The 26,286-nt window shown below is 49.5% G+C and overlaps 1 protein-coding gene and 1 pseudogene across 1 annotated transcript; both read right to left on the bottom strand.

Annotated features, from left to right (window-relative positions):
• Window positions 1-1,036: 1,036 nt before the first annotated feature.
• Window positions 1,037-20,170, bottom strand: LOC109886177 (2-oxoglutarate and iron-dependent oxygenase domain-containing protein 3-like; annotated as a pseudogene).
• An 803-nt stretch (window positions 20,171-20,973) lies between these two features.
• Window positions 20,974-24,795, bottom strand: cybc1 (cytochrome b-245 chaperone 1). The gene is made up of 6 exons (XM_020477918.2): window positions 24,617-24,795; window positions 24,091-24,178; window positions 23,937-23,978; window positions 23,265-23,435; window positions 21,446-21,590; window positions 20,974-21,231 (listed from the first exon to the last, which is right to left on the bottom strand). The coding sequence occupies exons 2-6, from the start codon at window positions 24,176-24,178 to the stop codon at window positions 21,072-21,074; spliced, it is 606 nt and encodes a 201-aa protein (XP_020333507.1). The 5' UTR covers window positions 24,617-24,795; the 3' UTR covers window positions 20,974-21,071.
• Between the last annotated feature and the right edge of the window lie 1,491 nt (window positions 24,796-26,286).

The following is a 26,286-nucleotide window of genomic DNA, read 5'->3' as shown; positions in this document are numbered from 1 at the left end:
GCAACATAATCAATACAGAAATACCAATGGGATGGAGACGACCCATTCTGCAACATAATCAATACAGAAATACCAATGGGATGGAGACGACCCATTCTGCAACATAATCAATACAGAAATACCAATGGGATGGAGACGACCCATTCTGCAACATAATCAATAGCAAATATAATGTCTTATTGGTCACATATGTGTTTAGCAGATGTTATTGCAGTAATATCTAACCATATCTAACCCTAACCCTCTAAAGGAAAGGAATCAGGAATATGTAAATATATGGTCGAGCAGTGTCAGAGCGGAATAGACTAAGATACAGTAGAATAGGATAGAATACAGTATATACATGAGATGAGTAATGCAAAATGTGTCAATATTATTAAAGTGACTAGTGTCACATTTATTAAAAAGTGGCCAGCGATTTCAAGTCTATATATATATAGGCAGCAGCCTCTAATATGCTAGTGACCGTCTGATGGCCTTGAGATAAAAGCTGTTTTTCAGTCTCTCGGTCCCAGCTTTGATGCACCTGTACTGACCTCGCCTTCTGGATGATATCGGCGTGAACAGGCAGTTGTTCGGGTGGTTATTGTCCTTGATGATATTTTTAGCCTTCCTGCGACATCGGGTGCTGTAGATGTCCTGGAGGGCAGGTAGTTTGCCCTTTTTTTAAAGTTTGCAAGGGCTTTAATTTCTTCATCCTCCTGAGGTTGAAGAGGTGCTGTTGTGCCTTCTTCACCACACTGTCTGTGTGGTTGGACCATTTCAGTTTGTTAGTTATGTGTACGCCGAGGAACTTGAGGCTTTCCACCTTCTCCACTGCGGTCCCGTCGATGTGGATAGGGGGGGGGGGGGGGGGTAGCTCCCTCTGCTGTTTCCTGAAGTCCACGATAATCTCCTTTGTTTTGTTGATGTTGAGTGAGAGGTTATTTTCCTGGCACCACACTCCCAGAGCCCTCACCTCCTCCCATTCTGCAGCACAATCAATACAGAAATACCAATGGGATGGAAACGTGACACAGAACAACAAAAAAGGATAAAACATTGATATAACTTTATTTAGACTGAAGAACATACTGTATAGTAAGTGGAATGTGATGGAGTAGCAGTACACCCTTGTTTCTTTTGCCACTGATAAAACGGGCACGTAAAGACTGATCCAGAGACAGTTTTGGTTTTGTAGCCCATGATGGAGGAGGGTGGAACTGGAGTATGGAAAACTGACCAGTGTGTATTTTAATCATTTTCATAATGTCTTCTCCTTTGTCCTTCTCCTCGCCTCTACCGTCAGTGATGTGATCAGCACCACATAGAAAAGAAAAAACATACATTTCTGTTTTAATTAGACACTATATATAGTATTTCAGATGTTCCCGAAGTATCAGAAAAATATTTCAGATGTTCCCTAATTATCTCGAAAAATCTGACCCCTCTGTCCCTCTTCACCCCCTCCCTCCCTCCCTCCCTCCCTCCCTCCCTCCCTCCCTCCCTCCCTCCCTCCCTCCCTCCCTCCTCACCTCTCCCTCCCTTCTCACCTCTCTCCCCTCCCCTCCCGCCCTCCCTCCTCACCTCTCTCCCCTCCTGCCCTCCCTCCTCACCTCTCTCCCTTCCCCCTCTCTCTCCCCTCCCGCCCTCCCTCCTCACCTCTCTCCCTTCCCTCCCTCCTCACCTCTTCCCTCCCGCCCTCCCTCCTCACCTCTCTACCCTCCCGCCCTCCCACCTCACCTCTCTCCCCTCCCTCCCTCCCTCCTCACCTCTCTCCCCACCTTCCTCCCTCCTCACCTCTCTCCCCTCCCTCCCTCCCTCCTCACCTCTCTCCCCTCCCTCCCTCCCTCCTCACCTCCCTCCCTCCCTCCTCATCTCTCCCCTCCCGCCCTCCCTCCTCACCTTTCTCCCCTCACATCCCTCCCTCCTCACCTCTCTCCCCTCCCTCCCTCCCTCCCCACTCCCTCCTCCCCCCTCACCTCCCTCCTCACCTCTCTCCCCTCCCTCCCTCCTCTCCCTCTGTTGTAGGAGTCCTCCAGGTCTACAGGTGACACTGTCACACAGAGGTGATGGGAATGGCGGGGTCTGCGATGGCGTGGGTGGGGTCACAGGTGAAGCAGACAGTGATGGCGTAGAGCGTTCCCAAACGAGACCTGCTCTACGTGGTGAAGGTTCTCTGACCCCGAAGAAAATTATACTCACCCTGGAGGAGGAGGAAGAGAAGAGAAAGAGGAATGGAAGAGAGATGGGTTGATGTCTCTCTGACCCTGGAGCGGAAGAGAGTAAGGGGGGGGGGGTAGGAATGAGGGATAGAAGAGAGATATAGGCTGGTGACCATCCTTGGAGAGCAGTTGGTTAGACCAGAGGGAGAGTTAGACCAGAGGGAGAGCAGTTGGTTAGACCAGAGGGAGAGTTAGACCAGAGGGAGAGTTAGACCAGAGGGAAGGTTAGACCAGAGGGAGAGCAGTTGGTTAGACCAGAGGGAGAGCAGTTGGTTAGACCAGAGGGAGAGCAGTTGGTTAGACCAGAGGGAGAGTTAGACCAGAGGGAGAGTTAGACCAGAGGGAGAGTAAGACCAGAGGGAGAGTTAGACCAGAGGGAGAGCAGTTGGTTAGACCAGAGGGAGAGCAGTTGGTTAGACCAGAGGGAGAGCAGTTGGTTAGACCAGAGGGAGAGCAGTTGGTTAGACCAGAGGGAGAGCAGTTGGTTAGACCAGAGGGAGAGCAGTTGGTTAGACCAGAGGGAGAGCAGTTGGTTAGACCAGAGGGAGAGTTAGACCAGAGGGAGAGCAGTTGGTTAGACCAGAGGGAGAGCAGTTGGTTAGACCAGAGGGAGAGCAGTTGGTTAGACCAGAGGGAGAGTTAGACCAGAGGGAGAGCAGTTGGTTAGACCAGAGGGAGAGCAGTTGGTTAGACCAGAGGGAGAGCAGTTGGTTAGACCAGAGGGAGAGCAGTTGGTTAGACCAGAGGGAGAGCAGTTGGTTAGACCAGAGGGAGAGTTAGACCAGAGGGAGAGTTAGTCCAGAGGGAGAGTAAGACCAGAGGGAGAAAGGAAAGAAGGATGGATGGAAGAAATAGTGGATTATAAGGGAAGTGAGAAATCGAGAGAAACAGGATGAGAGGACAAGGAGAGATGGGCTGTAGATAAAATATGGTATAGAAACAGAGAGATAAGAGAAAGATACATTGGAGATAAACAAAAGAGCCAAGAAGATGAGATGGGGAACAAGATGAGGTGACAGGAAGTGGCAGAGAGGAGGTAACAATCTAGTAGTATGGAGAGATGTGGACTGGTGTAGAAGTTACATAAAGGTTCAATAAATAAATAGTAGTGAGCTCCCAAGCCAGCACTTTACAAGAAACAGCAAAAACAGATGTTCTTGAAATGTCTGAACATAGACGTAGTCATATGAGCGGGTTGGCCAACAGAGCTGATTGGCTGGGTCAGCTATAGATGCAGGAGAAAGTCAAATAATTTAAAAGCTCCTTAAAAAAGTTGATCCACTCAATGTTTCTGCTCCAGACTGTGCTGAGCTGTTTACATAACCATGCCAGTGTCATTCTAGGGCAGAACTTTGTGTTTTTGTAAAAAAAGTGAGTGTCATTAAATTTTTAACATAAAGCTGAAATTGTTTTCTGGTTGTTTAAAAGAGCATTTCCTGGGAGGATGGTTGTGTGTGTGGTGTGTGTGTTCTATAGAAATACCCCTAGCTGTCTAGCAGAGGACGGCAGGGGAAATCAGTGCCAGGCGTTAGGTAATAGAATTTACGCTCTGAAAAACAACACAATGAGAAAAAGGACAGAAACAGTAAGGTGACAGCTAACAGAGACAGAGAGACAGAGAGACAGAGAGACAGAGAGACAGAGACCCAGACATAAACAGAGAGACAGACCCAGACAGAGACAGAGAGACAGACCCAGACAGAGACAAAGAGACAGACCCAGACAGAGACAGAGAGACAGACCCAGACAGAGAGACAGAGAGACAGTCCCAGACAGCGACAGAGAGACAGACAGAGACAGACAGCGACAGAGAGAGACAGACAGCGACAGAGAGAGACAGAGAGACAGACAGAGACAGAGAGACAGACAGATACAGAGAGACAGGCAGATACAGAGAGACAGACCAAGACAGAGAGACAGACAGATACAGAGACTGACAGAGACAGACAGAGACAGAGAGACAGACAGAGACAGACTGAGACAGACTGATACAGAGAGACAGAGAGAGACAGAGAGAGACAGACTGAGACAGACTGATACAGAGAGACAGAGAGAGACAGACAGAGACAGACAGATACAGAGAGAAAGACAGAGACAGAGAGTATCTGATCTGATTGGTCAAAAAGACCCAAAATTGGGCAAACGATCAAAATTGGGCTGCCTGTGAAAACACCGTCATTGAACATGAAGTAGATAAGTGTTCTGTCTACCAGATAAAGTACAAAGGTGCATCTCAAAAGTATCTGTGGTCTCTTCATATGAACAGACCACATGGGAGCAAGCAGTGGGAATGTAGAAAAGGAGACAAAGGAAGGAGGAAGAGAGAGCTACTTCAGACTATTGACAGGAAGGTGTATGACTCATCTAACCATGTAGACAATAGATGATGCTTAACCTTAACACCAGTCTATCACCCTAACACCAGTCTATCACCAGCCTATCATCCTAACACCAGTCTATCACACTAACACCAGTCTATCACACTAACAGCAGTCTATCACCCTAACACCAGTCTATCACCCTAACACCAGTCTATCACCAGCCTATCATCCTAACACCAGTCTATCACACTAACACCAGTCTATCACACTAACAGCAGCCTAATCATCCTAACAGCAGTCTATCATCCTAACACCAGTCTATCTTCCTAACACCAGTCTATCACCCTAATACCAGCCTATCACCCTAACACCAGTCTATCACCCTAACCCTAGTCTATCAACCTAACAGCAGCCTATCACCCTAACACCAGTCTATCACCAGCCTATCACCCTAACACCAGTCTATCACCAGCCTATCACCCTAACACCAGCCTATCACCCTAACACCAGTCTATCACCCTAACACCTGTCTATCACCCTAACACCAGTCTATCACACTAACACCAGCCTATCACCCTAACAGCAGTCTATCACCCTAACACCAGTCTATCACCCTAACACCAGTCTATCACCCTAACACCAGTCTATCACCCTAACACCAGTATATCAACCTAACAGCAGCCTATCACCCTAACACCAGTCTATCACCAGCCTATCACCCTAACACCAGTCTATCACCAGCCTATCACCCTAACACCAGTCTATCACCCTAACACCTGTCTATCACCCTAACACCAGTATATCACTCTATCACCAGTCTATCAACCTAACAGCAGCCTATCACCCTAACACCAGTCTATCACTCTAACACCAGTCTATCACCCTAATACCAGCCTATCACCCTAACACCAGCCTATCACCCTAACACCAGTCTATCACCCTAACACCAGTCTATCACCCTAACACCAGTCTATCACCAGCCTATCATCCTAACACCAGTCTATCACACTAACACCAGTCTATCACACTAACAGCAGCCTAATCATCCTAACAGCAGTCTATCATCCTAACACCAGTCTATCTTCCTAACACCAGTCTATCACCCTAATACCAGCCTATCACCCTAACACCAGTCTATCACCCTAACCCTAGTCTATCAACCTAACAGCAGCCTATCACCCTAACACCAGTCTATCACCAGCCTATCACCCTAACACCAGTCTATCACCAGCCTATCACCCTAACACCAGCCTATCACCCTAACACCAGTCTATCACCCTAACACCTGTCTATCACCCTAACACCAGTCTATCACACTAACACCAGCCTATCACCCTAACACCAGTCTATCACCCTAACACCAATCTATCACCCTAACACTAGTCTATCACCCTAACACCAGTCTATCACCCTAACACTAGTCTATAACCCTAACACCAGCCTATCGCCAGTCTATCACCCTAACACCAGTCTATCACCCTGACACCAGTCTATCACCCTAACACCAGTCTATCACCAGCCTATCACCCTAACACCAGTCTATCACTCTAACACCAGTCTATCACCCTAATACCAGCCTATCACCCTAACACCAGTCTATCACCCTAACACTAGTCTATCACCCTAACACCAGTCTATCACCCTAACACCATCCTACAACCCTAACACCAGCCTATCGCCAGTCTATCACCCTAACACCAGTCTATCACCCTAACACCAATCTATCACCCTAACACTAGTCTATCACCCTAACACCAGTCTATCACCCTAACACTAGTCTATAACCCTAACACCAGCCTATCGCCAGTCTATCACCCTAACACCAGTCTATCACCCTGACACCAGTCTATCACCCTAACACCAGTCTATCACCAGCCTATTACCCTAACACCAGTCTATCACCCTAACACCAGTCTATCACCCTAACACCAGTCTATCACCAGCCTATCACCCTAACACCAGCCTATCACCAGCCTATCACCCTAACACCAGCCTATCACCCTAACACCAGCCTATCACCCTAACACCAGTCTATCACCCTAACACCTGTCTATCACCCTATCACCAGCCTATCACCCTAACACCAGTCTATCACCCTAACACCAGTCTATCACCCTAACACTAGTCTATAACCCTAACACCAGCCTATCGCCAGTCTATCACCCTAACACCAGTCTATCACCCTGACACCAGTCTATCACCCTAACACCAGTCTATCACCAGCCTATCACCCTAACACCAGTCTATCACCCTAACACCAGTCTATCACCCTAACACCAGTCTATCACCAGTCTATCACCAGCCTATCACCCTAACACCAGCCTATCACCAGCCTATCACCCTAACACCAGCCTATCACCCTAACACCAGTCTATCACCCTAACACCTGTCTATCACCCTATCACCAGCCTATCACCCTAACACCAGTCTATCACCCTAACACCAGTCTATCACCCTAACACCAGTCTATCACCCTAACACCAGTCTATCACCAGCCTATCACCCTAACACCAGCCTATCACCCTAACACCAGTCTATCACCCTATCACCCTAACACCAGTCTATCACCCTATCACCCTAACACCAGCCTATCACCCTAACACCAGTCTATCACCCTATCACCCTAACACCAGTCTATCACCAGCCTATCACCCTAACACCAGTCTATCACCCTAACACCAGTCTATCACCCTATCACCCTAACACCAGCCTATCACCCTATCAGCCTAACATCAGCCACCCATGCTCTCATCAGCAGAAACATATCGATATCCTTCAGACAATGAATCTATTCCTCCCACACTGCCATTTTGTTTTCTTTCTCCACAAACTGCCGGGTGAGTTAGTCATCTGATTTTAAAGTTTACATCTCTGAATTTCATAAATATATTTAAGTGTTTGGGTTGAATTATGTGTTAAAGTAATGGACTCTCTCGCTCTCCTTTTCTTCTCATCTTCCTTGCCCTTCAAAATATTTACCTCTTCCTCTTTCATCCATCCTCCCTTCAATCTCTCTCAACCTGTTTCTGTCGTGCTCTCTACCCCCGCTCTTCACCCTTTCACACTCTTCTTCACTTCCCTCCCTCTCTTCCCTCCCTCCTCCTTCCTCTCTCAACCTGCTTCTGTCGTGCTCTCTACCCCCTGCTCTTCACCCTTTCACACTCTTCTTCACTTCCCTCCCTCTCTTCCCTCCCTCCTCCTACCTCTCTCAACCTGCTGCTGCTATCCATTTGATCCCTCCGGTTTCTTCTCTTTCTGATTGCCTGTAGTCATGATTAAACTCTACTCAGCAACACCACCTTCTCAAACAGCCTTGTTAATAGCAGGTTCACGGCCTCATCAGACCACAGATGAGGTGATCGCCGTTCAAGACAACGGCACGAGTCTCTTCCACGTCACCCACTTTGAGATTGTAGAGTTGGCTGTGGTGTAATGTGGTTAGCCAACTTCCTCTCGTCAAGGCAGGAGGGCCTGTCAGTCCTCCACCTCACCTCAAGGTGCCACTTGGATACATCTGGTTATGAATCTGGCGAAGTGGAGGTGGATTTACATGGAGGAAAATGACTGATCCGGTGTAACATCATGATTCCTGTTTGACTCTCGTCTCGCTCTCTTTTATCCTTCTTCCTTTGCATCTCCCTTCATAAAGCAGTGGCACTCTGACACTCCAGATCCCGGCGGTTCAGTTTCACGTTCTGCTCCATCTCATCTGTCACTCTGAAGGTGTCAGAGAAGGCACACAGCGGTCCCTCTTCCAAACCGTTCTGACCCTCTCTTTCTTTAGTTTTCCATCCACCGCCTCCCTGTCATACATGGCTTTTATCTCTTTGAATAATAAAGGACTTGGGTCAGAGAAGGTACACAGCAGTCCCTCTCCCAAACCGTTCAGGGCTCACCCTCTCTTTTCCTCCCCCTTAGCAGAGAAAACATTAGATGTCATAGATACTCAACTGGCGGGTCTGATCCGGACCCAGAACGGGGTCAAAACGGACCACAGGTCCCAAATAAATAATAATAATAATAAATATATACTGTAGTGGGTTTTTTTTTTACGCAGGTCGGGCTTCGACCTCTGGTATCATATAAACACACATAAGACATGAAATAATGTTCAGAATGCAGGAAATTTGCCACCTGGGAAATGTGTGTGACCGGACCTTCTCATATAGTTCTTGAGTACCGGCTCTATTTCATAACAATAATACTTTGGCTACGTGTCTGAAGGTCTGTCACATCAAACACTGAACTCAATTCCATGAGATGTGAAAGAAAAGAGATATCCATAGTCCAGAAAAGAGAAGAGAGGAGTTTCAGCAACTAGGAGAGGCGGATACATCCAGAGCAGGATAGAGAGAAAGGGGAGAGTGAGACAGGGACAGAGAGAGAGACTGGGACAGAGACAGAGAGAGAGACTGGGACAGAGACAGAGAGAGAGACGGGGACAGAGACAGAGAGAGAGACGGGGACAGAGACAGAGAGAGAGACGGGGACAGAGACAGAGAGAGAGACTGGGACAGAGACAGAGAGAGAGACGGGGACAGAGACAGAGAGAGAGACGGGGACAGAGACAGAGATGGGGACAGAGAGAGAGACGGGGACAGAGAGAGAGACTGGGACAGAGACAGAGAGAGAGACGGGGACAGAGAGAGAGATGGGGACAGAGAGAGAGACGGGGACAGAGAGAGAGATGGGGACAGAGAGAGAGACGGGGACAGAGAGAGAAACGGGGACAGAGACAGGGACGGGGACAGAGGGAGAGGCAGAGAGAGAGACGGGGACAGAGACAGAGAGAGAGACAGAGAGAGAGACGGGGACAGAGACAGAGAGAGAGACGGGATCGGGGACAGAGGGAGAGAGAGACGGGGACAGAGACAGAGAGAGAGACGGGGACAGAGACAGAGAGAGAGAGAGACGGGGATCGGGGACAGAGGGAGAGAGAGAGAGAGAGAGACGGGGATCTGGGACAGAGGGAGAGAGACAGGGACAGGGACTGTGACATAGACCCGGGACAGAGACAGGGACAGAGGGAGAGAGACAGGGACCTGGGACAGAGGGAGATATATGGGGACAGGGACATAGACCTGGGACAGAGGGAGAGAGACAAGGACAGAGGGAGAGAGACATGTACCAGGACCCAGACCTGGGACAGAGGGAGAGAGACAGGGACAGGGACAAAGGGAGAGAGATGGGACTGGGACAGAGAGAGAGACGGGGACTGGGACAGAGGGAGAGAGACAGGGACAGGGACAAAGGGAGAGAGATGGGGACAGAGGGAGAGAGACAGGAACAGAGAGAGAGACGGGGACTGGGACAGAGGGAGAGAGATGGGGACAGGGACCGGGACAGAGGGAGAGAGACAGGGACAGGGACATAGACCCGAGACAGAGGGAGAGAGACAGGGACAGAGAGAGAGACGGGGACAGGGGCATAGACCCGGGACAGAGGGAGAGAGACAGGGACAGAGGGAGGGAGACAGGGACCCGGACAGAGGGAGAGAGACAGGGACAGGGACAGACTGAGAGAGACAGGGACCGGGACAGAGGGAGAGAGAAAGGGACAGGGACAGAGGGAGAGAGACAGGGACAGGGACAGAGGGAGAGAGACAGGGACCGGGACAGAGGGAGAGAGACAGGGACCGGGACAGAGGGAGAGAGACAGGGACAGGGACAGAGGAAGAGAGATGGGGACAGAGGGAGAGAGACAGGAACAGAGAGAGAGACGGGGACTGGGACAGAGGGAGAGAGATGGGGACAGGGACCGGGACAGAGGGAGAGAGACAGGGACAGGGACATAGACCCGAGACAGAGGGAGAGAGACAGGGACAGAGAGTGAGATGGGGACAGGGGCATAGACCCGGGACAGAGGGAGAGAGACAGGGACAGAGGGAGGGAGACAGGGACCCGGACAGAGGGAGAGAGACAGGGACAGGGACAGACTGAGAGAGACAGGGACCGGGACAGAGGGAGAGAGAAAGGGACAGGGACAGAGGGAGAGAGACAGGGACAGGGACAGAGGGAGAGAGACAGGGACCGGGACAGAGGGAGAGAGACAGGGACCGGGACAGAGGGAGAGAGACAGGGACAGATGGAGAGAGACAGGGACAGGGACAGAGGAAGAGAGACAGGGACAGGGACATAGACCCGGGACAGAGGGAGAGAGACAGGGACAGAGGGAGAGAGACAGGGACAGGGACAGAGGGAGAGAGACAGGGACAGGGACATAGACCCGGGACAGAGGGAGAGAGACAGGGACAGAGGGAGAGAGACAGGGACAGGGACATAGACCCGGGACAGAGGGAGAGAGACAGGGACAGAGGGAGAGAGACAGGGACAGGGACATAGACCCGGGACAGAGGGAGAGAGACAGGGACTGGGACAGAGGAAGAGAGACAGGGACAGGGACAGGGACAGAGAGAGTGAGACAGGGACAGAGGGAGAGAGACAGGTACCAGGACCCAGACCCGGGACAGAGGGAGAGAGACAGGGACAGAGGGAGAGAGATGGGGACAAAGAGAGAGACGGGACTGGGACAGAGGGAGTGAGACGGGGACATGGACATAGATCCGGGACAGAGGGAGAGAGACAGGGACAGTGGGAGAGTGATGGGGCAGGGACTGGGACAGAGGGAGAGAGATGGGGACAGAGGGAGAGAGACAGGGACAGAGAGAGAGACGGGGACTGGGGCAGAGGGAGAGAGACAGGGACAGGGACAAAGGGAGAGAGATGGGGACAGAGGGAGAGAGACAGGAACAGAGAGAGAGAGACGGGGACTGGGACAGAGGGAGAGAGATGGGGACAGGGACCGGGACAGAGGGAGAGAGACAGGGACAGGGACATAGACCCGAGACAGAGGGAGAGAGACAGGGACAGAGAGAGAGAGACGGGGACAGGGGCATAGACCCGGGACAGAGGGAGAGAGACAGGGACAGAGGGAGGGAGACAGGGACCCGGACAGAGGGAGAGAGACAGGGACAGGGACAGATGGAGAGAGACAGGGACGGGGACAGAGGGAGAGAGAAAGGGACAGGGACAGAGGGAGAGAGACAGGGACAGGGACAGAGGGAGAGAGACAGGGACAGATGGAGAGAGACAGGGACAGGGACAGAGGGAGAGAGACAGGGACAGGGACAGAGGGAGAGAAACCGGGACAGAGGAAGAGAGACAGGGACAGGGACATAGATCCGGGACAGAGGGAGAGAGACAGGGACAGAGGGAGGGAGACAGGGACCCGGACAGAGGGAGAGAGACAGGGACAGGGACAGACGGAGAGAGACAGGGACCGGGACAGAGGGAGAGAGAAAGGGACAGGGACAGAGGGAGAGAGACAGAGGGAGAGGGAGAGAGACAGGGACAGAGGGAGAGAGACGGGGACAGGGGCATAGACCCGGGACAGAGGGAGAGAGACAGGGACAGAGGGAGGGAGACAGGGACCCGGACAGAGGGAGAGAGACAGGGACAGGGACAGATGGAGAGAGACAGGGACGGGGACAGAGGGAGAGAGAAAGGGACAGGGACAGAGGGAGAGAGACAGGGACAGGGACAGAGGGAGAGAGACAGGGACAGATGGAGAGAGACAGGGACAGGGACAGAGGGAGAGAGACAGGGACAGGGACAGAGGGAGAGAAACCGGGACAGAGGAAGAGAGACAGGGACAGGGACATAGATCCGGGACAGAGGGAGAGAGACAGGGACAGAGGGAGGGAGACAGGGACCCGGACAGAGGGAGAGAGACAGGGACAGGGACAGATGGAGAGAGACAGGGACAGGGACAGAGGGAGAGAGACAGGGACAGATGGAGAGAGACAGGGACAGGGACAGAGGGAGAGAGACAGGGACAGGGACAGAGGGAGAGAAACCGGGACAGAGGAAGAGAGACAGGGACAGGGACATAGATCCGGGACAGAGGGAGAGAGACAGGGACAGAGGGAGGGAGACAGGGACCCGGACAGAGGGAGAGAGACAGGGACAGGGACAGACGGAGAGAGACAGGGACCGGGACAGAGGGAGAGAGAAAGGGACAGGGACAGAGGGAGAGAGACAGAGGGAGAGGGAGAGAGACAGGGACAGAGGGAGAGAGACAGGGACCGGGACAGAGGGAGAGAGACAGGGACAGATGGAGAGAGACAGGGACAGGGACAGAGGGAGAGAGACAGGGACAGGGACAGAGGGAGAGAGACCGGGACAGAGGGAGAGAGACAGGGACAGGGACAGAGGGAGAGAAACCGGGACAGAGGAAGAGAGACAGGGACAGGGACATAGATCCGGGACAGAGGGAGAGAGACAGGGACAGAGGGAGGGAGACAGGGACCCGGACAGAGGGAGAGAGACAGGGACAGGGACAGACGGAGAGAGACAGGGACCGGGACAGAGGGAGAGAGAAAGGGACAGGGACAGAGGGAGAGAGACAGAGGGAGAGGGAGAGAGACAGGGACAGAGGGAGAGAGACAGGGACCGGGACAGAGGGAGAGAGACAGGGACAGATGGAGAGAGACAGGGACAGGGACAGAGGGAGAGAGACAGGGACAGGGACAGAGGGAGAGAGACCGGGACAGAGGAAGAGAGACAGGGACATAGACCCGGGACAGAGGGAGAGAGACAGGGACAGAGGGAGAGAGACAGGGACAGGGACAGAGGGAGAGAGACAGGGACAGGGACATAGACCCGGGACAGAGGGAGAGACAGGGACAGGGACATAGACCCGGGACAGAGGGAGAGAGACAGGGACAGAGGGAGAGAGACAGGGACAGGGACCGGGACAGAGGGAGTGAGACAGGGACAGGGACAGAGGGAGTGAGACAGGGACAGGGACCGGGACAGAGATGGGGACAGGGACCCGGGACAGAGATGGGGACAGGGACCCGGGACAGAGGGAGAGAGACAGGGACCGCTTTTAAAAGTGTGTTTTTTCTCACAACTACATTAAGGACGTTGTGCATTGACTGGGCTGTTTATCTCCCTGTGCCACTCGCAATTAGAAAGCGCCTCAAGATGTATATAATTTTCTCGCATAGAATGTGACAAGCTGACCAATTGAATAGGTCAACTATTATTCCATGGATTTGTCTGCTGTTGATTGGCTGAGAAAATAATCAAGTGTCTTCTGGATGATCATGGACAGAGTTCTGAATAAGAATCACAGTGTTATACATTGGTTTCCCCACGTCTTCCTGTCAGACATTAGATTAGTGCTGGGAGCTGTAGAGAGAACAGTCACCTTGCAGCAGAGAGGCCAGGGGTGTAGGAATCCACCTTAGCAGTGTGATCGATTGGGGAGGGAACCAAAAAGACGCCGAAAGCCATTTACATTTAAATTAGGTTGGGCCAAATACACCTAGGATGGCGAAGGGGGAAGGGGACAGATGGGGGAGAGTGCTGGGGGGTTTTAGGATGACATTGTTTTTCTCCAGCTGTTGAGGAGCCGAGAGAGAGAGAGAGACAGAGAGAGAGAGATGATAAGGTGACAAAAATTAATATTGTGAAAGACTATGGGATATGACCAGAAATGATTGAGGCACCAGAAAATAAACAATGGTGAAAAATACAAATGACCGATTCCCAGAGACACACACAAACTGATTAGGGAGCACTAGCAAATGAACAATGCTCAAAGATGGGAAAACACACACGTTAGCAAACAGATAAGAAACATTCAGACATTTCCATCGGGAGCCGTTTTCTGTAGTGTTTAACGTGGATTAAAAGCACGAAGAGCGCTATAAAATGAATAACCCAATGAATTACAAAGTTTGCTTTGCTGAGGTCCACAGTCGAGACAGGAATAGCGAACGGGAGGAATCTAGTATGAAATGATCACTTCATTCTATTGCCCTGCTGGCTAAACAGTAATGAGATTCATTCACGTGGTGCAATCAAAGCCGCATTCACAGAAAATATTGAATTTAAGGTGAACTATGAACCTATCGTCAAGACCATATTTAAAATCACAAAAAAACCTAAACGAATGAGAAGTGTTACTCTTCACCTTTACTATGTTTTAGTGTTCCTTCCATACGTTTTACAAAGTCATTGATACTGAACTGCTGTACAAAACAGTTTCAGCTTATTTACATGTATATCAAATCTGTTTCATGAATATTAAAGGGGATATTTAAACAGGAGGAAAGTGTTGCCTTTGGTTTAGAAGAGTCTTGCCACAGCCAGTGTGTCAGCTATTGTGTGAAATAGAAGAAGGGGTCCCTCATTGCATTGTGGGATGCTATGACGCTTGAATACGTCTTGACTTCAAAACTAAAAGGTAATTCATGACACAGGATAACGCAGAAAAAACTGTCTGTGTGTGTGTATATATAACCTTACCTTCTATAATGTTGTCTTACTTTGTCTATGTGAAGGTGCCAGTGCTCGTCTTGCTGTGTCTTGGCCAGAGCGCTGTTGACGCGTGAGAAGAAGGTGGGCTCGGTGAGGTACAGAAGAGGTGGGTCCAGGTCAAAGGTCGTTGCTACCACTGCCTGGATACGACCACGCACCTCCCTGGAGGGTGGAAGTAGTCAATCAATCCCCAAATCAAAAATCAACCAATGAAACAGTCAGTCTATCTATTAAAGAAAATTATACAGGGGCTTCTTGTAAATGTGCTGAACAGTAACCTGGGCATGTAAATTGTATTCACAGACACGCACAAACAATTGAAATGCGATGGAAACCAATTGAACTGTTTTTAATTTTTTATATTTAACCATAAAAGTACATTTATGTGAACTACATCAAGACCCACAGACTTTTACCTGCAACAAGTCAATTTGATGGAAACACATATCTGGTTGGAAAATTAGCATTTTGTGTTTTATGCATATTTTAGAATATTCGCATTAAAATCTGTTGCAAATTGAATGGAAACCTAACTACAAACACACCAACCTGTTGAGTCGGACATCCTCTTCAGAGAATACATCCATTATCTGCTCTCTAAAGTGCCTGTCACCAGCCGTCACCAACCACCAGCCAGCCAGAGAGAACAGAACAGGGATATTAGCATCTATTACCATCCGGCAACACAGACAGCACAGTGCACAATTACCCAAGAGGCCATGACAGAGAAGCTATCCAAACAGAGCAGGATAAAGAAGAAGCAGGCAGATTGCTAGGCAGGAGATGCCACTGTTGTGGAAGCCAGATGGAGCGAGTGACATCATTAATAGTTAGGTTAGTTAGGGGACGGAGAGCGAGTGACATCATTAATAGTTAGGTTAGTTAGGGGACGGAGAGAGCGAGAGACCTGTAGATGTTGTGGAAGCCAGATGGAGCGAGTGACATCATTAATAGTTAGGTTAGTTAGGGGACGGAGAGAGCGAGAGACCTGTAGATGTTGTGGAAGCCAGATAGAGCGAGTGACATCATTAATAGTTAGGTTAGTTAGGGGACGGAGAGAGCGAGTGACATCATTAATAGTTAGGTTAGTTAGGGGACGGAGAGAGCGAGTGACATCATTAATAGTTAGGTTAGTTAGGGGACGGAGAGAGCGAGAGACCTGTAGATGTTGTGGAAGCCAGATGGAGCGAGTGACATCATTAATAGTTAGGTTAGTTAGGGGACGGAGAGAGCGAGAGACATCATTAATAGTTAGGTTAGTTAGGGGACGGAGAGAGCGAGAGACATCATTAATAGTTAGGTTAGTTAGGGGACGGAGAGAGCGAGTGACATCATTAATAGTTAGGTTAGTTAGGGGACGGAGACAGCGAGAGACCTGTAGATGTTGACAAACAGCTTCCCCATCGACAGAGCCCCAGAGTGCAGGTCCAGGATGGAAGCCTGGCGAGGCCAAAAAGAGAATGAGAAAACAAGCAATCTATTAGGACTTATTTCAGTCTACCTCTCTGTCCTTCACTTGTTATTGTTGTTTTGTCAGCTACCCAGGGATACTCTGCTCTCTCTCACTAATCAGTAAATATATATATATATATGTGTTTTTTAATGTGCCCTGCTGCTTCCTCTCCCCTCACAACAGTATCTTAACAGGCCATGGACAACAGGTCTACATAGGGTGGAGGGGAGAGAGGACGGAGAGGGGTCAACCAAGCAGCCATGAACAACAGGTCTACATAGGGTGGAGGGGAGAGAGGACGGAGAGGGGTCAACCAAGCAGCCATGAACAACAGGTCTACATAGGGTGGAGGGGAGAGAGGACGGAGAGGGGTCAACCAAGCAGCCATGAACAACAGGTCTACATAGGGTGGAGGGGAGAGAGGACGGAGAGGGGTCAACCAAGCAGCCATGAACAACAGGTCTACATAGGGTGGAGGGGAGAGAGGACGGAGAGGGGTCAACCAAGCAGCCATGGACAACAGGTCTACATAGGGTGGAGGGGAGAGAGGACGGAGAGGGGTCAACCAAGCAGCCATGAACAACAGGTCTACATAGGGTGGAGGGGAGAGAGGACGGAGAGGGGTCAACCAAGCAGCCATGGACAACAGGTCTACATAGGGTGGAGGGGAGAGAGGACGGAGAGGGGTCAACCAAGCAGCCATGAACAACAGGTCTACATAGGGTGGAGGGGAGAGAGGACGGAGAGGGGTCAACCAAGCAGCCATGAACAACAGGTCTACATAGGGTGGAGGGGAGAGAGGACGGAGAGGGGTCAACCAAGCAGCCATGAACAACAGGTCTACATAGGGTGGAGGGGAGAGAGGACGGAGAGGGGTCAACCAAGCAGCCATGAACAACAGGTCTACATAGGGTGGAGGGGAGAGAGGACGGAGAGGGGTCAACCAAGCAGCCATGAACAACAGGTCTACATAGGGTGGAGGGGAGAGAGGACGGAGAGGGGTCAACCAAGCAGCCATGAACAACAGGTCTACATAGGGTGGAGGGGAGAGAGGACGGAGAGGGGTCAACCAAGCAGCCATGAACAACAGGTCTACATAGGGTGGAGGGGAGAGAGGACGGAGAGGGGTCAACCAAGCAGCCATGAACAACAGGTCTACATAGGGTGGAGGGGAGAGAGGACGGAGAGGGGTCAACCAAGCAGCCATGGACAACAGGTCTACATAGGGTGGAGGGGAGAGAGGACGGAGAGGGGTCAACCAAGCAGCCATGGACAACAGGTCTACATAGGGTGGAGGGGAGAGAGGACGGAGAGGGGTCAACCAAGCAGCCATGGACAACAGGTCTACATAGGGTGGAGGGGAGAGAGGACGGAGAGGGGTCAACCAAGCAGCCATGGACAACAGGTCTACATAGGGTGGAGGGGAGAGAGGACGGAGAGGGGTCAACCAAGCAGCCATGGACAACAGGTCTACATAGGGTGGAGGGGAGAGAGGACGGAGAGGGGTCAACCAAGCAGCCATGGACAACAGGTCTACATAGGGTGGAGGGGAGAGAGGACGGAGAGGGGTCAACCAAGCAGCCATGAACAACAGGTCTACATAGGGTGGAGGGGAGAGAGGACGGAGAGGGGTCAACCAAGCAGCCATGAACAACAGGTCTACATAGGGTGGAGGGGAGAGAGGATTGAGAGGGGTCAACCAAGCAGCCATGAACAACAGGTCTACATAGGGTGGAGGGGAGAGAGGATGGAGAGGGGTCAACCAAGCAGCCATGAACAACAGGTCTACATAGGGTGGAGGGGAGAGAGGACGGAGAGGGGTCAACCAAGCAGCCATGGACAACAGGTCTACATAGGGTGGAGGGGAGAGAGGACGGAGAGGGGTCAACCAAGCAGCCATGAACAACAGGTCTACATAGGGTGGAGGGGAGAGAGGACGGAGAGGGGTCAACCAAGCAGCCATGGACAACAGGTCTACATAGGGTGGAGGGGAGAGAGGACGGAGAGGGGTCAACCAAGCAGCCATGGACAACAGGTCTACATAGGGTGGAGGGGAGAGAGGATGGAGAGGGGTTAACCAAGCAGCCATGGACAACAGGTCTACATAGGGTGGAGGGGAGAGAGGACGGAGAGGGGTCAACCAAGCAGCCATGAACGATAGGATTACACAGTAACTACATCAGCCCATCGGAACTGAACTTTGGATATTGAGCTCATAGAACTATAGTTGAACCACCCTGACCTCTAGTGGAGACAGAGGAAAGGTACAACTGGAGTCTGAGCAACAGTCTTCATCCAAGCTCTTCCCTGGTCCTGTTTCAGTTCAAATATTTCTTACTAAAAGTAGATACTCACCCCTCCATCTGAACCAGCCCCCTCTCTGCCAACCTAATAGAGTAGATAGATACGTGACAGAAAGAGAGAGAGGTGGGGGTAGGAGGTGAGGGATTCTGAACTGAGGGCCATGGCCTCCTCCCTGGTCACTGAGTTGTCTGTATGAGGAGTGCATCCTGGGAGGGGGAAAGAGTATCTTACATCAGCTGTAACATCCCAGTAGAAACTTCCGCCTGCCTGTTCATCTTTGTTCAAATCACCACTAGAGGGAAGCCAATGCACATGAATGGCAGAGCAGTTACCATGGCAAGAAGTATGTGAACCCTTTGGATTTACCTGGATTTCTGCAGAAATTGGTCATCAAATTTGATCAAATCTTTATCTAAGTCACAACAGACAAACATAGTGTGCTTAAACTAAAAATGGCACAGCACACCAACATCAAAACCTCATCCCAACTGTAAAGTATGGTGGAGGGAGTGTCATGGCTTGGGGCTGCTGTACTGCCTCAGGGCCTGGACAGCTTGCTATCATCGATGAAAAAATGAATTCCCAAGTTTATCAAGACATTTTCCAGGAGATTGTATGGTTATCTGTCTGCCAATTGAAGCTCAACAGAAGTTGGTTGATGCAACAGGACAACGACCCAAAACCCAAGGAAATCAACAAACCCAAGGAAAAACCCAAGGAAATCAACAACAGGATGGCTTCAACAGAAGAAAATAGACATTCTGGAGTGGCCCAATAAGAGTCCTGACCTCAACCCTATTGAGATGCTGTGGCATGACCTCAAGAGAGCAGTTTTATAAAGGCTTTCAATTACAAAAAAAGAAAATGCAATTGAAAACATTCCTGAAAGGCATCAGGTAAATGAATCCACGAATTTTGCATATTTGAATGACCATATTCATAGAGTACTCAGGGTGTTATTCTAGCCTTGCACGAATTCATCCAGTTCAACTAAACTCTTTATATGGCATGCATCATTTACAGATTGTGGCTTCAATACAAAACTGTTGTTTTAAACCCACCTGGGTAGCGTTTGTAGTTCTCATAGTCCTCAGAACACTCTACAGTGTAGACCCTGGGCTGATCAAACACCTCAGCATGTCTGACCAGGGTCTCTGTGACGTAAGGCCAGGTAGAGCCAGGTGAGGGTCCCCAACACAGCCAGGGCTGCCACCATCACTACTAGCAGAGAGCCTAGTGGTTAGAGCGTTGGACTAGTAACCGAAAGGTTGCAAGATCTAATCCCCGAGCTGACAAGGTAAAAATCTGTCATTCTGTCCCTGAACAAGGTCCAGCACCTCAATCTGTTTACATTGATATGTGTGTCTGCTGCAAGTCATTCGTGGACCAGTGAATCATTTATAGAACACAAATGATTTCATGATTATCAAAAAGCTTTAATTTAATTTAATTAAAAGCTTTTATTTAATTCCCTTTAATTAGATTTTTTTTACAAAAAAAATGCACAAATAAATGTATGAACGTTTTTTTTAAAGAAGGTAAATCAGTACCTGCAGTCATCCAGCAGGAACTGGACACATAAAAAAAAAATGAACTTACAAATCTCTCATTCATCGTCTTTCTTTCAAGCAACACAAGGCATCGTCACTCACCTTCCTCTCATTAACAGACACAGTAGTTATTACCGTCCATACGCAATGTAACACAGCATTCCTGTCAAATATACACATTATTACTGACACATTACAGTCTATGGACAGGAATGTTACCTGAGACAATCTGTAGCGTTCTCTATGAATATTAAACCATGTTAGATTAGATGAAGATGTTTTGTTTTCAAGATGTTTTTAAGATGTTTCGTCTTTCCCGGATTCTGTTCGGCCCTAGCAATAAGACCTATGAATGCTGACAGACACATGAACATGCAAGTATTGACATTTATAAATATTCTTAACTTGATCCCTGGAAATTCTTCATGCTTGATTATAGTTTATGGTCACATGCATTCAGATGGATGGTTGTAGTGAGCAGAGTCATGGTCTTGGGTGGTCTCAAACACACCAATGTGTTGCCTATCCTGTTGGCATGTCGGAAGTTTTGAGTTTTTCCACACAAATACTGATTACATTTAAATAAAAAGGCACTGTAACTATAAGGATAGGTGTGTAACGCAGATACTATACAGTAATGATAATTGTTTTTTTAAGAACAGGCCAGACACCAAACTATGATTTAGTTTAAATCTTCTGTGGAAAACGACCACTCAAGAGAGTATTTGCCAGGTCGCAATTGTAAATGAGAACTTGTTCTCAACTTGCCTACCTGGTTAAATAAAGGTAAAATAAAATAAAATAAATAAAAATTTCAGGCCATTTACAGTATCAGGGATAATACTACTACGAAATGCTGTAAAATATGTTTGTGTGCATTTCAAGTCTACAGTGGCTTCCTCTCCTCATCACTACTGCACTGAGGGTTCAAAGTCCCCCTCTTCTTCTGAGTCAGTGCTGGGGTCCAGGTCATCTTCCTCATCTTCCTCCTCTTCCTCCTGCTCCCAGTGACACTGGAGCTCCTCCAGACCCAGGAAACGCTTGAGCAACGAAGCAACTGCCTCCACATCACTGACAAAGAGGGAGAAATAAAATGATCAAACAACGAGTTGTGATCAAGAATAGACAGCGTGGCTGATTATACTTCTGCTCCATACCCTTCTTGGAATATTCTACAATATTCTCCTATCCTGGGAAACCTGTGATCTGATCCTTGAACACAGCATCTTCCATGTTAGATCTATTACAAGACCCTATCTCGTCCCCCTCCAGAACCCAGTCGTACCTGCGTCCCCCCATGGTGGCGCTCTGTGTGAGGGGGTAGGAGAAACCGGTTGTCAGCCGCAGCACCAGCAGGTAACCCTTTCCCAGGTAGCGCACCTTCTCCTCCTGAACACACACGGCACGCAGGTGCCTCATGTCCAGCACCACTGAAAGATAGAGACAGGATGAGGGGATGGGATGGGAGAGAGAGAGAGGCAGGGGAAGGGACAGAGGCGGGAGGAGGCGGAGGGGATGGGAGGAAGCAGGGAGGGAGATGGAAGGAGGGGAATGGGAAAAGGCGGGAGGAGGTTGAGGGGATGGGACAGCGGCAGAGGGGATGGGGGAGGGGATGGAAGGAGACGGGAGGAGGGGATGGGAGGGAGACGGGAAGAGGGGGAGGGGTTGGGAGGAGACAGGAGGAGGGGATGGGAGGGAGACGGGAGGAGGGAGATGGGAGGAGGGAGATGGAAGGAGGGGAATGGGAAGAGGCGGGAGGAGGTGGAGGGGATGAGACAGCGGCAGAGGGGATGGGGGAGGGGATGGAAGGAGACGGGAGGAGGGGATGGGGGAGGGGATGGAAGGAGGGGATGGGGGAGGGGATGGAAGGAGGGGATGGAAGGAGGGGATGGGGGAGGGGATGGGGGAGGGGATGGAAGGAGACGGGAGGAGGGGAGAGGGGAGGGGATGGGATGGAAGGAGAAGGAAGGAGGTGGGGGAGGGGATGGAAGGAGACGGGGGAGGGGATGGGGGAGGGGATGGAAGGAGACGGGAGGAGGGGGTGGGGGAGGGGAGGGGATGGAAGGAGACGGGAGGGAGGGGATGGGGGAGGGGATGGAAGGAGACGGGAGGAGGGGATGGAAGGAGACGGGAGGAGGGGATGGGGGAGGGGATGGAAGGAGACGGGAGGAGGGGGTGGGGGAGGGGATGGAAGGAGACGGAAGGAGGTGGGGGAGGGGATGGAAGGAGACGGAAGGAGGTGGGGAGGGGATGGGATGGAAGGAGACGGAAGGAGGTGGGGGAGGGGATGGAAGGAGACGGGGGGAGGGGATGGGGGAGGGGATGGAAGGAGACGGGAGGAGGGGATGGGGGAGGGGATGGAAGGAGACGGGAGGAGGGGGTGGGGGAGGGGAGGGGATGGAAGGAGACGGGAGGGGATGGGGGAGGGAGACGGAAGGAGATGGGGGAGGGGATGGAAGGAGATGGGGGAGGGGATGGACGGAGACGGGAGGAGGGGATGGGGGAGGGGATGGAAGGAGATGGGAGGAGGGGATGGAAGGAGACGGGAGAAGGGGATGGAAGGAGACGGAAGGAGATGGGGGAGGGGTTGGGAGTAGACAGGAGAAGGGGATGGAGACGGGAGGAGGGGGAGGGGACGGAAACGGGAGATGGAGACAGGAGGAGGGGGAGGGAACGGAGACGGGAGGAGGGGATGTGACAGATGGGAGGAGGGGATGGGAGGAAGACGGGAGGAAGATGGGAGGAGTGGGAGGGGATGGGAAGGGACAGAGGCAGGAGGGAGACAGGAGGGAATGGGAGGGAGACCGGAGGGGAAGGAACAGAGACGGGACGGAGACAGGACGGGAGGATGGGATGGAGATGGGAGGAGGGGGAGGGGATGGGATGGAGGCAGAAGGAGGGGGAAGAGATGGAGATGGGAGGAGGGGTTGGGAGGGAGACGGGAAGAGAGAGGGCGAGTTTGTGAAGCAAAATTCCTATAGATCTCCAAGACCAGGGTTGAAGACCTCTGGGTTTACCAGATCTAAAAACTCATCCCATCATCCTACCCATATTGTTAAAGGAGAGTGATAGTACAGGACACATTACGTGATGATGTTCCTCACCTTTCTCCTGGCCTCTCCTCCACATGGTGAGAATCAGAGTGTACAGACTGAAGGTCTTCAGCTCTATCACATTCTTGGTTTTATCAAACACTGCCTCCTCCCACTCCTCCATGTTCTGCATGGCCACAAACAGACAGCCCGTCACGTAGAACAGCTTCCACAGGATACTGTCTGGAAAGACAAGAAAACAGAGGGGTGAGAGACAGGCAGGAAATCTGTCTTAATTATGTCAATGATGACTGGCCTAGGTACCAGACTGTTTCTGTATTCAACAAAAGCAGTGAGAGGCTGACACTGTAAATTGGGTTATATCTGAGCTGTAGTATGGTGATGCCTGTAAATTGGGTTATATCTGATCTGTAGTATGGTGATGCCTATAAATTGGGTTATATCTGAGCTGTAGTATGGTGATGCCTGTAAATTGGGTTATATCTGATCTGTAGTATGGTGATGCCTATAAATTGGGTTATATCTGAGCTGTAGTATGGTGATGCCTGTAAATTGGGTTATATCTGAGCTGTAGTAGGGTGATGCCTGTAAATTGGGTTATATCTGAGCTGTAGTATGGTGATGCCTGGAAATTGGGTTATATCTGAGCTGTAGTAGGGTGATGCCTGTAAATTGGGTTATATCTGAGCTGTAGTAGGGTGATGCCTGTAAATTGGGTTGTACCTGAAGTGTAGTACGCAGCAGCCAGGCCAATGGACGCAATACCTGTTATCAGAAAAATGACCAAATGCTGGGTCACTTTATTTCATTGCATTGCATTCAAACAAATAGATAAATATTTACACAAAATGTACACACACACACACGCCCTACCTACCTACAAGCAGCGACCAGGAGCGGATGCCAGGTGACCTTTTCAGATGTAACATGTTGGAATTGTGCTCCTCTACCTGCATATACCCCATCTGCCAGACAGACATTACAGTTGTATACAGGAAGGATAGGCAAAAGCTATGTAATATAGAAGAACCGTTGCTTACACTTGAATATCTATGATAGGTCAGTGGTTACTTCAAGGAAACAGGGAGAAGGGAGGATGTCTGTCAGGAGTAGGGCTTTTTGTACTTCAGAACTGCTTCCACATTCACTCATCTCTAACTATTTCCCGGTTCAAACATCCGGCATTGCATTCATCCGTAACCATACCTTATTATTAATATTAAACCTACATCCCCAGCGGGTATGTTTTTGTTGTTGTTGTTGTGCCAAAGCCCCTAAAAGACAATCCTAACCCAGAGCATCGAAGAACGGTATGGTAGACTATTTACGATCACTCATAATCTCGCCTATATGATACTTTGAATTAAATCATGTGTATCCATACATATTAATTGTTGTCTTACCTTACACTCTTCAACGAAATTCCCGAAAATTATACGCACCGGAAACAATGTAACAAATCGGATTGATGATAGTGAAATTTACATTTACAATTTTTAGAGAAGTTTCAATTCATTTCATTTTACAGCAACAACACACGGTGGGTGGGGTGTTGCTTCCTTCCGGGGTAAGTCTTCACTGATTGGATGATGACATGAGCAGTTTAACGTTGTTGCAATGAGGGGATTCGATTAGTGTTTCGCGGGTGCCCGGGTAGGCGTGTCTGGCACCCGGTGAAAGATGATTGGATTCGTTTTGGAGCTGAGCTGCCTCCCGGGCGTGAGCCAGGTGCCCCGTTCAAAGTGAAGGCGAAATAAACCCATAACAAAATGTACGTAATTAAGCACGTGGAGTAATGAGTATGATTATGTGTTTTCTGGTGCAAAATGTATTGCTTATGATTAAAAAAAACTATTTGACTGCCATCTCAGTGAAACTAGTTTGAAAATTCTAACATATATTTTATAGAAAAGATTCGTATCTTCCCGAACAGTGCACCATGCTGTGGTGTTGACAACATGACTGAGCAGGGGAGATTACTGTTCCATTTGAGACGGGCGCTCCCAAAGACAGTACAGTATGAAGATAGGCTAAAACTGCTTCTCCAATCACACTTGTAGGGGACGTTGGCAAAATGAACTCTTACGTCGGACATCTACACGTTTAACAGTCGTCTCAGGCCAAAGTGCGCATGTGCAGGCCTTCCAACTCAAAGGCACTCTTTCATAAAATGTTGTTTTCGACAACAACCAAAAATGAAAACTTGTAAGTATATTACTTTCACGAGACCCGAGTAATAACATGTTCAACTATTTAAGACATTGGCTCGAATCTAGGTCGTGCCTTTAGATTTTGAGAAAATTAACTATTAACTAGGAATAAAAAAAAATCTCATTGATTTGTCAAAGGCTAAAAACCAAGCACGGTCTGTTTGGTTTGTTTCACAAGCGTTTCCGGAAGTCTCGCAATATTGCACCTCTGGGTTTGAAACTGTGGCGCTCCTCCCTCGCCGCTTTTGCCCGTGACCGTCGCACAGTAACATAATCGAATCCAATTATTCATAAATATTATCCTGCCAACCACTATATGAAGAAGTTTAAGTAAAACATCAACTAAAATTGCTCCTTTTGTAATGACCACCCAGAAACAGTTGTGCATCTTTTTTGGCATTATATGCATGTAAGAAAACTGTGGCAAGACATCAGTAGGTTTATAATTGAACACATTTATGAAGATTTTACACTATTGTGGAGAGATGTACTGTTTAGATTCTTTACATACAATAGAAATAAGCGGAATCATGTTTATGTAATTAATTTCATTATTCTTTTGGCCAAATTTCATATACACAAATGTAAATTTACAAACAGAAAACCACATTTTCGTACCCTACAAAAGGAAATTGAACTGTATTTTAAGACGGTTAAATGCTCTACTAACAAAAAAACTGTTAGAACTGTAAGTATATGCATGTCCCTTAAGGTCGTTGTGTAATTGTAATGTGATATTGTACCCCCTAGCTCGATTGTCTATTGTTTGTAATCTATGTATGCTTGTGTTCCCTCATGTGCTTTATGTATTGATTTGATATTAATTTAAAAAAATAATAATAATAAATAAAATAAATAAAAAA

The sequence above is a fragment of the Oncorhynchus kisutch genome, linkage group LG20 (assembly GCF_002021735.2).
Source record: "Oncorhynchus kisutch isolate 150728-3 linkage group LG20, Okis_V2, whole genome shotgun sequence".
Classification (NCBI taxonomy): domain Eukaryota; kingdom Metazoa; phylum Chordata; class Actinopteri; order Salmoniformes; family Salmonidae; genus Oncorhynchus; species Oncorhynchus kisutch.
This window is presented reverse-complemented; position numbering and strand designations above follow the sequence as displayed.